This window comes from Salvelinus alpinus, chromosome 7, assembly GCF_045679555.1.
Source record: "Salvelinus alpinus chromosome 7, SLU_Salpinus.1, whole genome shotgun sequence".
Taxonomy (NCBI): Eukaryota; Metazoa; Chordata; class Actinopteri; order Salmoniformes; family Salmonidae; genus Salvelinus; species Salvelinus alpinus.
The window spans coordinates 80501753-80514879 of NC_092092.1; the positions used below are offsets into that span (position 1 = coordinate 80501753).

Here is a 13127-nt window from a genome sequence, read left to right on the forward strand (position 1 = left end):
GAAACACAAAAACAGAGAAGCACAGTGGGAAAAGGAAGAAAAAAAAGACACAAAGCAGAGACGGTGCTTTCAGAAAGTAGTCACACCCCTGAGTCAATACTTTGTAGAAGCACCATTGCCAGCGATTAAAGCTGTGAGTCTTTCTGGGTATCATGCTGACTACACCAGGCATGCGCGCATGTTGATTTTGTCCACCCACACCAGACGCGATCAGGTTGAAATATCAAAACAAACTCTGAACCAACTATATTAATTTGGGGACAGGTAGAAAAGCATTAAACATTGTATGTTTATTTAGCTAGCTAGCTTACTGTTACTAGCTAATTTGTCCTGGGATATAAACATTGGGTTGTTATTTTACCTGAAATGCACAAGGTCCTCTACTCCAACAATTAATCCACAGATAAAAAGCTAAACCTTGTTAGTTTCTAGTAACCTCTCCTCCTTCAGGCTTCTTCTTCTTCTTCGGACTTTATAATGGCGGTTGGCAACCAACATTAAAGGTGCTTTACTACCACCAACTGGAATGGAAAGTGTACCTCAGTTCATCTTTCAATCACCCACGTGGGTATACGCTCCTAAAAACCAATGAGGATGTTGGAGAAATTGTACTTACAGTGCGTCAAGCATCACAAATAGAAACAAGTTCTATTTTAGCACCTGGCTATGCAGGCGCTCGTTGACGCAGGCGGGCAGTGTGGATGCAATGATTTAATAACATGTATGTGTAAATGTATTGTGCAACGCTCGCTCACTTAACGTGAGCTGTGTGGTTGGCATGTAAGATCTTTGCATACCTGGATTGTACAATATTTGCACACTATTCTTTTTTAAATTCTTCAAGCTGGTTGTTGATCATTGCTAGACAGACATTTAAGTCTTGCCATAGATTTTCAAGACGATTTAAGTCAAAATTGTAACTAGGCCACTCAGGAACATTCAATGTTGTCTTGGTAAACAACGCCAGTGTATATTTGGCCTTGTGTTTTAGGTTATTGTCCTGCTGAAAGGTGAATTTGTCTCCGAGTGTCTGGTGGTAAGCAGACAACCAGGTTTGGCTCTAGGATTTTGCCTGTGTTTAGCTCTATTCTGTTTCTTTATTCATCCTGAAAAACTCCCTAGTCCTTACAAGCATACCCATAACGTAATGCAGCCACCACTATGCTTGACAATATGAAGATTGGTACTCAGTGATGTGTTGTTGGTGTAGGATTTGCCCCAAACATAACGCTTTGTATTCAGGACAAAGTTTAAAATTTTTTTTTTTACACATTTTTACTTAAGTGCCTTATTGCAAACAGGATGCATGTTTTGGAATATTTTTATTCTTTAAAGGATTCCTTCCTTTCACTCTGTCAATTATGTTAGTATTGTGGAGTAACTACAATGTTGTTGATCCATCCTCAGTTTTCTCCTATCACAGCCATTAAACTCTGTAAATGTCACCATTGGCCTCATGGTGAAATCCCTTGAGCAGTTTCCTTCCTCTCCGGCAACTGAGTTAGGAAGGACGCCTGTATCTTTGTAGTGACTGGGTGTATTGATACATCATCCAAAGTGTAATTAACTTCACCATGCTCAAAAGGGATATATTTTTTATTTTGAGCCATTTTACCAATAGGTGCCCTTCTTAGCGAGGCAGTGGAAAACCTCCCTGGTCTTTTTGGTTGAATTTGTGTTTGAAATTCATCGCTCAACTGAGGGACCTTACAGATAATTGTATGTGTGGGGGTACAGAGATGAGGTAGTCATTCAAAAATCATTTTAAACACTATTATTGCACACAGAGTGAGTCCATGCAACTTATTATGTGACTTGTTAAGCACATTTTTAATCCTGAACTTATTTTGGCTTGATATAACAAAGGGGTTGAATACTAATTGGCTCAAGACATTTCAGCTTTTCATTTTTAATGAACTAGTAAACATTTCTAAAAACATAATTCCACTTTGACACGATGAGGTATTGTGTGTAGGCCAGTGACACAAAATCTCAATTTAAATACATTTTAAAATTCAGACTGTAACAACAACAAAATGTGGAGAAATGTAAAGGCGTGTGAGCAACTTTCCCTCTAAACTGGGACTGAAGAAATATCAGCCTTGCAGAGAGAAACACGACATTAAACTTCCTTCAACTTTCTAGAGTTATCCCCATTAGTTAAGACTATACATGTTCAGTCACCTCCTTGTCTGAAGGACAAGTGGATAAACAGGTTAATGTCAAGCCCTGCATGTTGATTTCAAAAGTCTCATGGAATGTAGGAAATTGAAAACCACACATTGGCTGCTACTGTGGTCTAAATGATAGAACAGCTATTTCCATGTTAAAATGTTATGGGATGCATTTTTCTCCCTTGTTTTTGATGGTAGGCCACTCTGGTAGGTCTACATTATAATCAAATGGACACAGTAGCCTACTTGACCACTGTTAAAACTGTAACTTAAAGTAGGCACAGCCTCAGTGTTCACAGTAAACGTGCGCAGGAAGTTGCACAGAATTTTCACAACGTTCAAGTTTGTGCTCAGCAGACCAGAAATGTGCTCAGTGATGATTTTAATTTATTAAGAGAAACATCAGTTGTGAATACTTTCCGAAGGCACATGAACTTTTTTGCATTTAGCAAGAAACACAAGAAGATTGGATAAACACAGTGGGGAAGAAGAAGCGAGAGACACACCGGTTTGAGAGGACAGGCACGAGGCAGAGACAGTTCCTCAGAAGGGAGGAGAAGACGGAGGGAGGCAAGGAGGACCAGGACCAGGCATACCCTTGTGGTGATAGCTTATCCAGCCAGCCACAGATGATGGGTTCAGTCTGCTCAGAGAGAGAGGTGTAGCTGGCGTAGGGGGATATCGTCTGGTCCTCATCCGGCTCCGAGGGGTACAGGTTGGGGGGTAAGGAGAGGCAGCGAGGGGGTGGTGCTGCCTCTCCTACTGTGCTGTAGCCCTGGGACTCACTGTGGAGGGCGTGAGACAGACGTTTGGCCCAGGAGAGTTTGGGTGTCCTGCAGTGTAAAAACAGTCTCTGTAACTGATTGATGTATTTGTAATAACCTTGACTCCAGCCGCTTTAGGTTTCTCTAGTGTGAGAATACGGCAGCAGGTACCAACATTGGATTGAAAAGATGGAGCGCAAATAACATTTTAAATCCACAGCAGATTATTTTCTCTCTATGGCTGTAGTCAGAGTTGTGTGAGAAGATGTTGAATTGGCAAGCCAGTAGCATTATCCACTCCTCTAGACACAATAATCTTACCCATGATCCTCTCCGTGTTTCTCTTCCTCTGCTCTTGTCATTCCTGTCTTTCCTTCACTGTTGGTCCTTTCCGCCTTTGACAACATGGATAACACATTCATCAATGTCAGGAGATCAAGATTGACCACAAACACAATATAACTCTGATGGGTTCTTGTAACCTGATAACAGACCCAGGTCCCAAATGGCCCCATATTCTCTATACGGCACCCTATTCTCTATATGGTGCACTACTAGGGCCCATAGTGCCATTTCAGACACCATTTGATGTTTCCTGGAATGCCTATAGGGTTCTGGTCTAAAGTAGTGCACTACATAGGGAATAGGGTGCCATTTGGTACACATACTCAAGAGTCCCAGTCTCACCTCAGAGTGCTGCAGTGGTCGTCTGGTCTGGAAGACCGTTTCACAATAGGGACTGATCTCCTCCTCTGGGTCCTCCATGGGGACTGCGGTGGAGGAAGAAATGACATGGCATATTATAAGCTTTGTTATAAGATACTATAAAAATAAAAAGTTCATACATGCTTATAGTATAGAAAACAGTGTTGTGTAGAAATACCAGTACAGTCCCTCTCCGGAACACTAACTCACACCCCTCTGTAACTATGGAAACAAGTAGCCTACCTGCCCCCCAACTCTGCCTGACCCCCTGACCCTGCAGAGGCAGGGGATTGGTCCCAATTGTTTACAGGCTCCTCTGTTTACACCTCTGGAGCGCTACAATTACATGCTACACACAGTGACCTCTGATTGGGACATTTGACCGCACATTCACCACGCCCACCTGCATCTCCTCAGGGGATCTGTCCAATAGGCAGATGGGACCGGAACAAGTATAGAAGCACAGTTCAGCCTAGTGCTCAGTTTTCAGCAAGCAGTGGCAGAGTGAGGAGCATAAACCTCTGTCAGGCACATCAACAGCTGGGTCACAACCTATGGACCATTTGTCCTGCAGCCCTGGACTCTCCCAACACACCCTAGAGTTAGGACACCACTGACCAACAAAACCACTAAAACACTTCCACCTAGTCCACTTCCTGTTTGCAGTGTGTGTGTGTGTGTGCCAGTCTTGTGTGTGTGGCCATAAAAGTGTGACTTGTATCCCTGTCTCCTACTGGTCATTTCCGTCCTCTTACAGGGACGCCTTGACAGTTATATCTGCACCTCTATTGGAGACCACCATACTCTTTTTCAACCTGCTGTAAAGAATTTTAACTGGATTCTATAGTGTAATCGAAAAGTAAAGTTTGAGCGATTGTCACGCCCTGGCCTTACTATTCTTTGTTTTCTTTATTATTTTAGTTAGGTCAGGGTGTGACATGGGGAATGTTTGTGTTTTGGGTGGTTATATGGTAAAGAGGGTGTTGGGTTTAGTGTATGGGTTTGTGTTGAGTGAATGTTTCTAGGTATGTCTATGGTTGAGTATATGTTTCTAGGTATGTCTATGGTTGCCTGAGTGGTTCTCAATCAGAGACAGATGTCTTTCATTTGTCTCTGATTGGGAGCCATATTTAAGGCAGCCATGGGCATCATGCATTTGTGGGTAATTGTCTATGTGTAGTGTTTGTGTCAGCACTATTTTTCTATATAGCTTCACGGTCGTCTGTTTGTTATTTTGTTAGTTTGTGTATAGTGTTCGTTTCATGTTTTTCTCTCTTTTCTCTCTAATAAAAGAAGATGTATTTTTCACACGCTGCGCCTTGGTCCAATCTCTCACCGCAAGACGATCGTGACAGCGATGCGAAGTGTTAACAATTTCTTGAATGACCTTGATTTAAAAACAGGTCAAGGGTCATTTATAGGGCTAAAGGGTACACAGTTATAAGGTCTAACTAAACCATCTGTAAGGTTACTTTCAGAAAGTGATGGGTGCACTTACCGCCGTGGGACGATTCACAAGAGTTGTTACTTAAAGTGCTGCAGACACACAAAACAAAACATTAGATACACAAAACAATACTCTCTTTCGACATAGGCCTATATTTCTACCATATAGGTATATGATATTAAAGTCAGACGTTGACCTACCTAATTCTTTCAGGAGTGGTGTGGATCTCTGGCCGTGGTGGTGTTTGAGGAGCGTTGCAGGGAATCCGTCCACTACTAGCTGCCGTGCCAGGTGAAGTGCCACAGTAGATCTCATTGGAGACCATCTCCATCGGGGAGCCAGGAGGGGAAGTGGCCAGAGAGGGGAATCCAGTGTTATCATAGGAGGATGAGGGAGGTGGGGTTGTCGTGCACTGGTCCTGGTTTTGTTCAGTCCTTCTACCAGATGACGGTGGTGTGGATGTAGGTCCCCTAAACATGGCTGGAGGGGTACCTCGGTTCAGCCGAGGGGGAACAGGGGGCTGGGGACCTCCAGAGTCTGAGGAGTTACTCAGCCTCCTCTCTCTCAGGCTTAGGCTGTGTCTCAGGGTAGGGGTAGGGTTAGGGGCAGGGTTAGGGATAGGGTTATGGGTAGGGTTAGGGGTAGGCCCCACCATCACTGTGTCAGTGTTAAATTCACCTGAAGCCAAACCTTCCAATATGGTAAAACAGAGAGATTCCTGAGATGGTTTCCTGGTTAGGGTTAGAACATGAGGATCTGGTGGTGTCGGTGGTATGGGACAGGATAGAAACCGGGCGGGTTCTGTTTTGTGTCTGTAAAACACCGTTCTAGGTTTTGGAACCGGTTTTATGACAACATTCCCATTGTACTGCTGCTGTTGTTCTGACCCGGAGTTCATCAACATGGATGGAATGTTAGGAACAGAACTATTCCGGAATGCTTCAAACGGAATGGCCCCTGAACCGCCCCCTTGGTCAGACCTCGGCCCTCCTGATTGGATGGGTGTGGAATTAATGTCAGACTCAGACTGACAACGGTCCAATAAGGGCTCCAAGGGCTCTGATGTCGACTGATTCGGATTGGTAGCCCTCTGAATGTGCTGGACCAGTCTCAGAATTCTCTTCCTGTGCCCGGTGGCAGTTACACCCAGCTGGATAAGAGCTCCATTGTCTAGGTGGCTGATGTCCCTGGCCAAGAGGAAGCCAGACTGGCGGAAGGTCTTCAGGTATCGCTCCAGGTGGATCGCAGCCAACAGGGTCTCAACGTCTGTGTTTCCATCTACTGTTGCCATAACAACGTACATACATGGGCTTGGAGGGGGCCTTCAGCTGCTGTGGTCAAGACGACGGCCATCATGGACCTACACAGGGAGACTCCACTCCATCTGAAATTAACACATTATTAAGAACTAGATAATAATATAATTCATGTTGAGTTACTGTTCCATCTGGTCCATTGTTCTGAAGTCATTAATTACTTTACATGTAAAAGGAATGTACGTGTTGGGGTCAATGAAGGGTAGATGGGAACTAGGAATATGGAAAATTACAGTGAGCAGAAGCTTCATATTCTGCTCCATGTTTCTGAGGAGAGAGGTGAAAGGAAATTGTTAGTCTCTGATACGGCAGGACAGCTGCAGAACTGGGGAGGAGTGCGTCTCGAGGTCAAATCAACAGATGAAGTGAGAAGAAACCTCTGGGGAGGGGGGCCAGAGAGGCCCACCACAATGTCTCTCCTACTGTAGTACTCTCCCACACATACAGTCCACGCCCACAACGGTTACAGTAACAGGCAGGGCGGTGACTACACCAGGCGAGAGGAACCAACTCAATTCCTACCTAGCAACAGAGATGTATTGGTTGTCTAGATGTGTAAAGGAGTTGACTCTGCCCAGTAGAGGGTATAAATACATGCGCTTGTGTCATCATGTCTTTTGTCTTTGCAGCTGTATGAACCAGTGGGTGAATAAACTTGGTTTGAGCTTTTTCTAGTTGTTCGTTTGAGTTTTTACTCAGTTTGTTCATAACCTAACAATACTGAACATGTAACATGCAGAGTAACACAGTAAACATATAACTGAACTGCTATTAATAGCATGTAAACATCCAGCAGTGTGTGTATATATATATAAATGAGTGTATGTGGCTACATTGATCACATTTGGTTCATTGACACATGTATGACCACTTGGTAAGCAGACCAGTGAAGGAAGAAGCAGGGGGATACGACACCATCAGACCAGTGAAGGGAGAAGCAGGGGGATACGACACCATCAGACCAGTGAAGGGAGAAGCAGGGGGATACGACGCCATCAGACCAGTGAAGGGAGAAGCAGGGGGATACGACGCCATCAGACCAGTGAAGGGAGAAGCAGGGGGATACGACGCCATCAGACCAGTGAAGAGAGAAGCAGGGGGATACGACACCATCAGACCAGTGAAGGGAGAAGCAGGGGGATACGACACCATCAGACCAGTGAATGGAGAAGCAGGGGGATACGACACCATCAGACCAGTGAAGGGAGAAGCAGGGGGATACGACACCATCAGACCAGTGAAGGAAGAAGCAGGGGGATACGACACCATCAGACCAGTGAAGGGAGAAGCAGGGGGATACGACACCATCAGACCAGTGAATGGAGAAGCAGGGGGATACGACACCATCAGACCAGTGAAGGGAGAAGCAGGGGGATACGACACCATCAGACCAGTGAAGGGAGAAGCAGGGGGATACGACGCCATCAGACCAGTGAAGGAAGAAGCAGGGGGATACGACACCATCAGACCAGTGAAGGGAGAAGCAGGGGGATACGACACCATCAGACCAGTGAAGGGAGAAGCAGGGGGATACGACACCATCAGACCAGTGAAGGGAGAAGCAGGGGGATACGACACCATCAGACCAGTGAAGGGAGAAGCAGGGGGATACGACACCATCAGACCAGTGAAGGGAGAAGCATGCAAGAGGGTAATAGACAGAACACAGAGACATGAGAGAAAATCGAATGAGGTAACAAATGTGAAAACTGCAATTATTTGATGAATTCTGAATTCTATTGAAGGTGTGTACCATTTAATTGACGACAAGGCACCATTTCAAGTGTGTACTTATTCAACATGAATTCAATAATAAGTTGTACAAATGAATGGAGAAATAAAGAGTCTCCAGGGATACAACAGCCTGCAGCTAGGGAGAGGTATGTCAGGGTTGGGGGCACGGCTCTATGAAAGCCTCGATAGAAACACTTCCTGAAAAAGCTTGGAATGCGTTAAGTTTTAATGTCTACTTTTCCCTGGCTGGTGTGTGTGTTAGACCTGGTTTCAAATACTATTTGAAATCCTTCAAATACCTTGACCGTTTGCTCTAGCCTGCCTCGAGTGCCAGATGGGCAGGGTTTGCAGTTATGGGACTATTCTATTGGTTTATTACGCTAAACATGCTCAATCAAGCACAGATAAAGTATTTGCGATGATTTAAAATAGTATTTGAACCCAGGTTTGAAGTGGGTGTCCCTGTGGGTGACTCAGCTTGAGAACCCAGTCAGAACTAAAAGAGAATCTCAAGGCTGACTGGGGAAGTTTGCCAGCCTCGTGAGGGGGAGGCACACAGCACAACACGTCACACACAGTTTAGGACAGACAATTTTATTTTAATGAGGCCTTGGACAGATTAAGACAGATCCTTATTCAATTAGTTATGGGCACCAGATCAGAATGTAACGTCTTCCTACAGAGCTACAGTTGGCTGTAGGAACTCTTTCAACTAAAGTGTACGTTCTATTTTAACAAGTAGAGTGCAGTCCGATGGCAGCCATACTCGTATCATTTTACACTCTACTGAGCCAAGCCGTGCACGAGCAGAGCTGTACTCGGCTGGCCATGTTATGCACACAGTCAGGTTTGGGTTGACACAATAGTGTGAAAAAGGGTGCTATCTAACCCTTGAACAGTAAGGAATGAGAACTAGTCCTCAGCCTGTAGGAAGGCAGCAGGGGAATGGGAGGAGAGCTGCTGAGTCACATCCTTCTCTTCCTCTGTCTCCACTCTGTAGGTTAACCTTTGCCTCCAGCCCACTGATACACACAGAGAAACACAGGACTCCGGTTGTGTGCTGAGAGCAGACCTGGGTTCAAATACTATTTGAAATCTTTTAACTACGTCGAGCATTTTCTCTAGCCTGCTTCGAGAACCAGATGGACAGAGTTTACAGTTTTGGGACTGTTTTCCTGGTCCATTTAGCCAGTCAATCTCAATAAAGCACAGATGAAGTATTTCAAATTATTAAAAAAAAGAAAATAGTACTTGAACCCAGGTCTGGTGCTGAGCGCAGAGAGGCAGGAAGCATATGAAGAGGACTGATAACGTGTGAACTGAGGGAGGGCGGGAGATGGGTGAGAGGATATTGTCGCTCCCATCTCACGTCCCACTGCAGAAGGCATTCTGATGAATACCTGGCCCCGGGATGGAACGGCAAAATGCTGTCTGTTTCAGAACTGAAGTGGGCAACCCTGACAGCATTATTAACATACAGTAGATGCATCTATCAATTTCACCTGATGAAACTACTGTACCACATTAAAACTACCAACAACAACAACAAGGATGTGTGACATACCAACGTAACACCAAGACTACAACTTCTGCTTTGGTTGCTGAATGCAAGTTATAACAGAGGAAGAGATGTGTTGACTGAACCAAGCTGTCTGTTTGAGCTGCTGGCGCACAGCTAGGACACCCATGCACACCCCACAAGACATGCCACAAGAGGTCTCTTTACAGTCCCCAAGTCCACAACAGACTGTGGGGAGGCACCACAGTACTACATAGAACTCTATTCCACATCAAGTAACTGATGCAAGTTGTAAGTTGTAAAAAAAAAAAAAAAAAGATAAAAATACACCTTATGGAACAGCGGGGACTGTGAAGAGACACACACATAGGCACATGTATACATACACACATGGATTTAGTACTGTAGATATGTGGTAGTGGTGTAGTAGGGGCCTTGAGGGCACACAGTGTGTTGTGAATGTATTGTAATGTTTTTAAAATTGTATAAACTGCCTTCATTTTGCTGGAACCGAGGAAGAGTAGCTGCTGTCTTGGCAGGAACTAATGGGGATCCATAATAAACCCCAGGAAGAGTAGCTGCTGCCTTGGCAGGAACTAATGGGGATCCATAATAAACCCCAGGAAGAGGAGCTGCTGCCTCGGCAGGACCTAATGGGGATCCATAATAAACCCCAGGAAGAGTAGCTGCTGCCTTGGCAGGAACTAATGGGGATCCATAATGAACCCCAGGAAGATTAGCTGCTGCCTTTACAGGAACTAATGGGGATCCATAATAAACCCCAGGAAGAGTAGCTGCTGCCATGGCAGGAACTAATGGGGATCCATAATAAACCCCAGGAAGAGGAGCTGCTGCCTTGGCAGGAACTAATGGGGATCCATAATAAACCCCAGGAAGAGTAGCTGCTGCCTTGGCAGGAACTAATGGGGATCCATAATAAACCCCAGGAAGAGTAGCTGCTGCCATGGCAGGAACTAATGGGGATCCATAATAAACCCCAGGAAGAGTAGCTGCTGCCTTAGCAGGAACTAATGGGGATCCATAATAAACCCCAGGAAGAGTAGCTGCTGCCTTGGCAGGAACTAAATGGGGATCCATAATAAACCCCAGGAAGAGTAGCTGCTGCCATGGCAGGAACTAATGGGGATCCATAATAAACCCCAGGAAGAGTAGCTGCTGCCATGGCAGGAACTAATGGGGATCCATAATAAACCCCAGGAAGAGTAGCTGCTGCCTTGGCAGGAACTAATGGGGATCCATAATAAACCCCAGGAAGAGTAGCTGCTGCCTTGGCAGGAACTAAATGGGGATCCATAATAAATACAGGATGTTGGTCTTCAGAGATGAGCAATGAAGTGAGCGTGTTCTCCTCCCTCTACACAAGGCCAATGGCGTGTTCTTCTCCCTCTACACAAGGCCAATGGTGTTCTCCTCCCTCTACACAAGACCAATGGTGTGTTCTCCTCCCTCTACACAAGACCAATGGTGTGTCTCCTCCCTCTACACAAGACCAATGGTGTGTCTCCTCACTCTACACAAGGCCAATGGTGTGTTCTCCTCCCTCTACACAAGACCAATGGTGTGTTCTCCTCCCTCTACACAAGACCAATGGTGTGTTCTCCTCCCTCTACACAAGACCAATGGTGTGTTCTCCTCCCTCTACACAAGACCAATGGTGTGTTCTCCTCCCTCTACACAAGACCAATGGTGTGTTCTCCTCCCTCTACACAAGACCAATGGTGTGTTCTCCTCCCTCTACACAAGACCAATGAGGGATTTTCGGGGTGAAACGTCCTACAGCACAATACACAAAGGTTTTGTCTTGTCTTCCTCAGTGTTTGTATGACTTCCTACCAGTATTAAAATCTAGTTTACCAAGCTACCAATTACTTCACACTGGAAGAAGTTCAGCTACACTAAAGAAACAGAACTAAAAAGTTACTTTGAAACAGTAGTTCACTACATCCAAACTACTTCGTGAAAAAATATAACATCTAAAATGTCAGAGACTACAAATTGCAAGAACAGATCACTCTGTAGTCAGATGTTAACAAAATGTGTAACTTGGCCTATTAAGCAGAAAAACAGTTTTAAGTGAGAATTGGGCAAATAATAGACAAATAAAGTAAATTCTTGCCTACTTCACTCATATTTCATTTTCTTTCTGCTAAAAAAAAAAGTTGTGTAGTTCCAATAGTTAACTACACGGTAACAATTTAATGAACTACTCAAAACACTACCAAGATTTACATTTTAGTTCCACTACCACCAAGCTACTGCTACATTCATCTTAATTAGTAGTTGAACCACATGTAGTTTATTACTTCAACACTGCTTCCTAGTCCCCTCCATGCAAGGCCAAAGTGGTGATGGCCGGGGAAGGGTTGTAGAATTACAGTACCAGTCAAAAGTTTGGACATACCTACTCATTCAAGGGTATCTCTTCATTGTTTTTTACTATTTTCTACATTGTACAACAATAGTGAAGACATCAAAACTATGAAATAACACATATGGAATCATGTAGTAACCCCAAAAAAGTGTTAAAACAAATCAAAATATATTTAATATTTGAGATTCTTCAAAGTAGCCACCCTTTGCCTTGATGACAGCTTTGCACACTCTTGACATTCTCTCAACCAGCTTCATGAGGTAGTCACCTGGAAATCATTTAAATTAACAGGTGTACCTTGTTAAAAGTTAATTTGTGGAATTTCTTTCCTTTTTATGTCGTTTGAGCCTATCAGTTGTGTTGTGACAAGGCAGGGGTGGTATAGCCCTATTTGGTAAAAGATCAAGTCCATATTATGGCAAGAACAGCTCAACTAATGAAAGAGAAAGAGACATTCCATCATTACTTTAAGACTTGAAGGTCAGTCAATCTGATCATTTCAAGAACTTTGAAAGTTTCTTCAAGTGCAGTCGCAAAAACCATCAAGCGCTATGATGAAACTGGCTCTCATGAGGACCACCACAGGAAAGGAAGACCCAGAGTTACCTCTGCTGCAGAGGATAAGTTCATTAGAATTACCAGCCTCAGAAATTGCAGCCCAAATAAATGTTTCACCGCGTTCAAGTAACAGACACATCTCGACATCAACTGTTCAGAGGAGACTGTGTGAATCAGGCCTTCATGGTCAAATTGCTGCAAAGAAACCACTACAAAAGGACACCAGTAAGAGAAAGAGACTTTCTAGGGCAAAGAAACACGAGCAATGGACATTACACCGGTGGAAATCTGTCCTTTGGTCTGATGAATCCAAATGTGAGATTTTTGGCTCGAACCGCCGTGTCTTTGTGAGACGCAGAGTAGGTGGAAGGATGATCTCTGCATGTGTGGTTCCCACCGTGAAGCATGGAGGAAGAGGTGTGATGATGCTTGCTGGTGACACTGTCAGTGATTTATTTAGAATTCAAGTCACACTTAAACAGCATGGCTACCACAGCATTCTGCAGAGATACGTCATC

General features: G+C 44.4%; 1 protein-coding gene across 2 annotated transcripts in view; it reads right to left on the reverse strand.

Annotated features, from left to right (window-relative positions):
- The window catches only part of LOC139581753 (arf-GAP with Rho-GAP domain, ANK repeat and PH domain-containing protein 3-like), a 54664-nt gene that overhangs the window by 32666 nt on the left and 8871 nt on the right, over positions 1 to 13127 (reverse strand). The window contains exons 2-6 of one of the 2 annotated variants that reach the window (XM_071411853.1): positions 5291 to 6474; positions 5142 to 5179; positions 3626 to 3708; positions 3260 to 3333; positions 2771 to 3007 (exon numbers count right to left, since the gene is read on the reverse strand). In XM_071411853.1, the coding sequence (XP_071267954.1) occupies positions 2771 to 3007; positions 3260 to 3333; positions 3626 to 3708; positions 5142 to 5179; positions 5291 to 6393 (1535 nt within the window). In that variant the 5' untranslated portion in view covers positions 6394 to 6474. Of the gene's footprint in view, positions 1 to 2680; positions 3008 to 3259; positions 3334 to 3625; positions 3709 to 5141; positions 5180 to 5290; positions 6475 to 13127 lie in introns of both variants that reach the window. The other variant, XM_071411852.1, reaches the window with a different exon arrangement.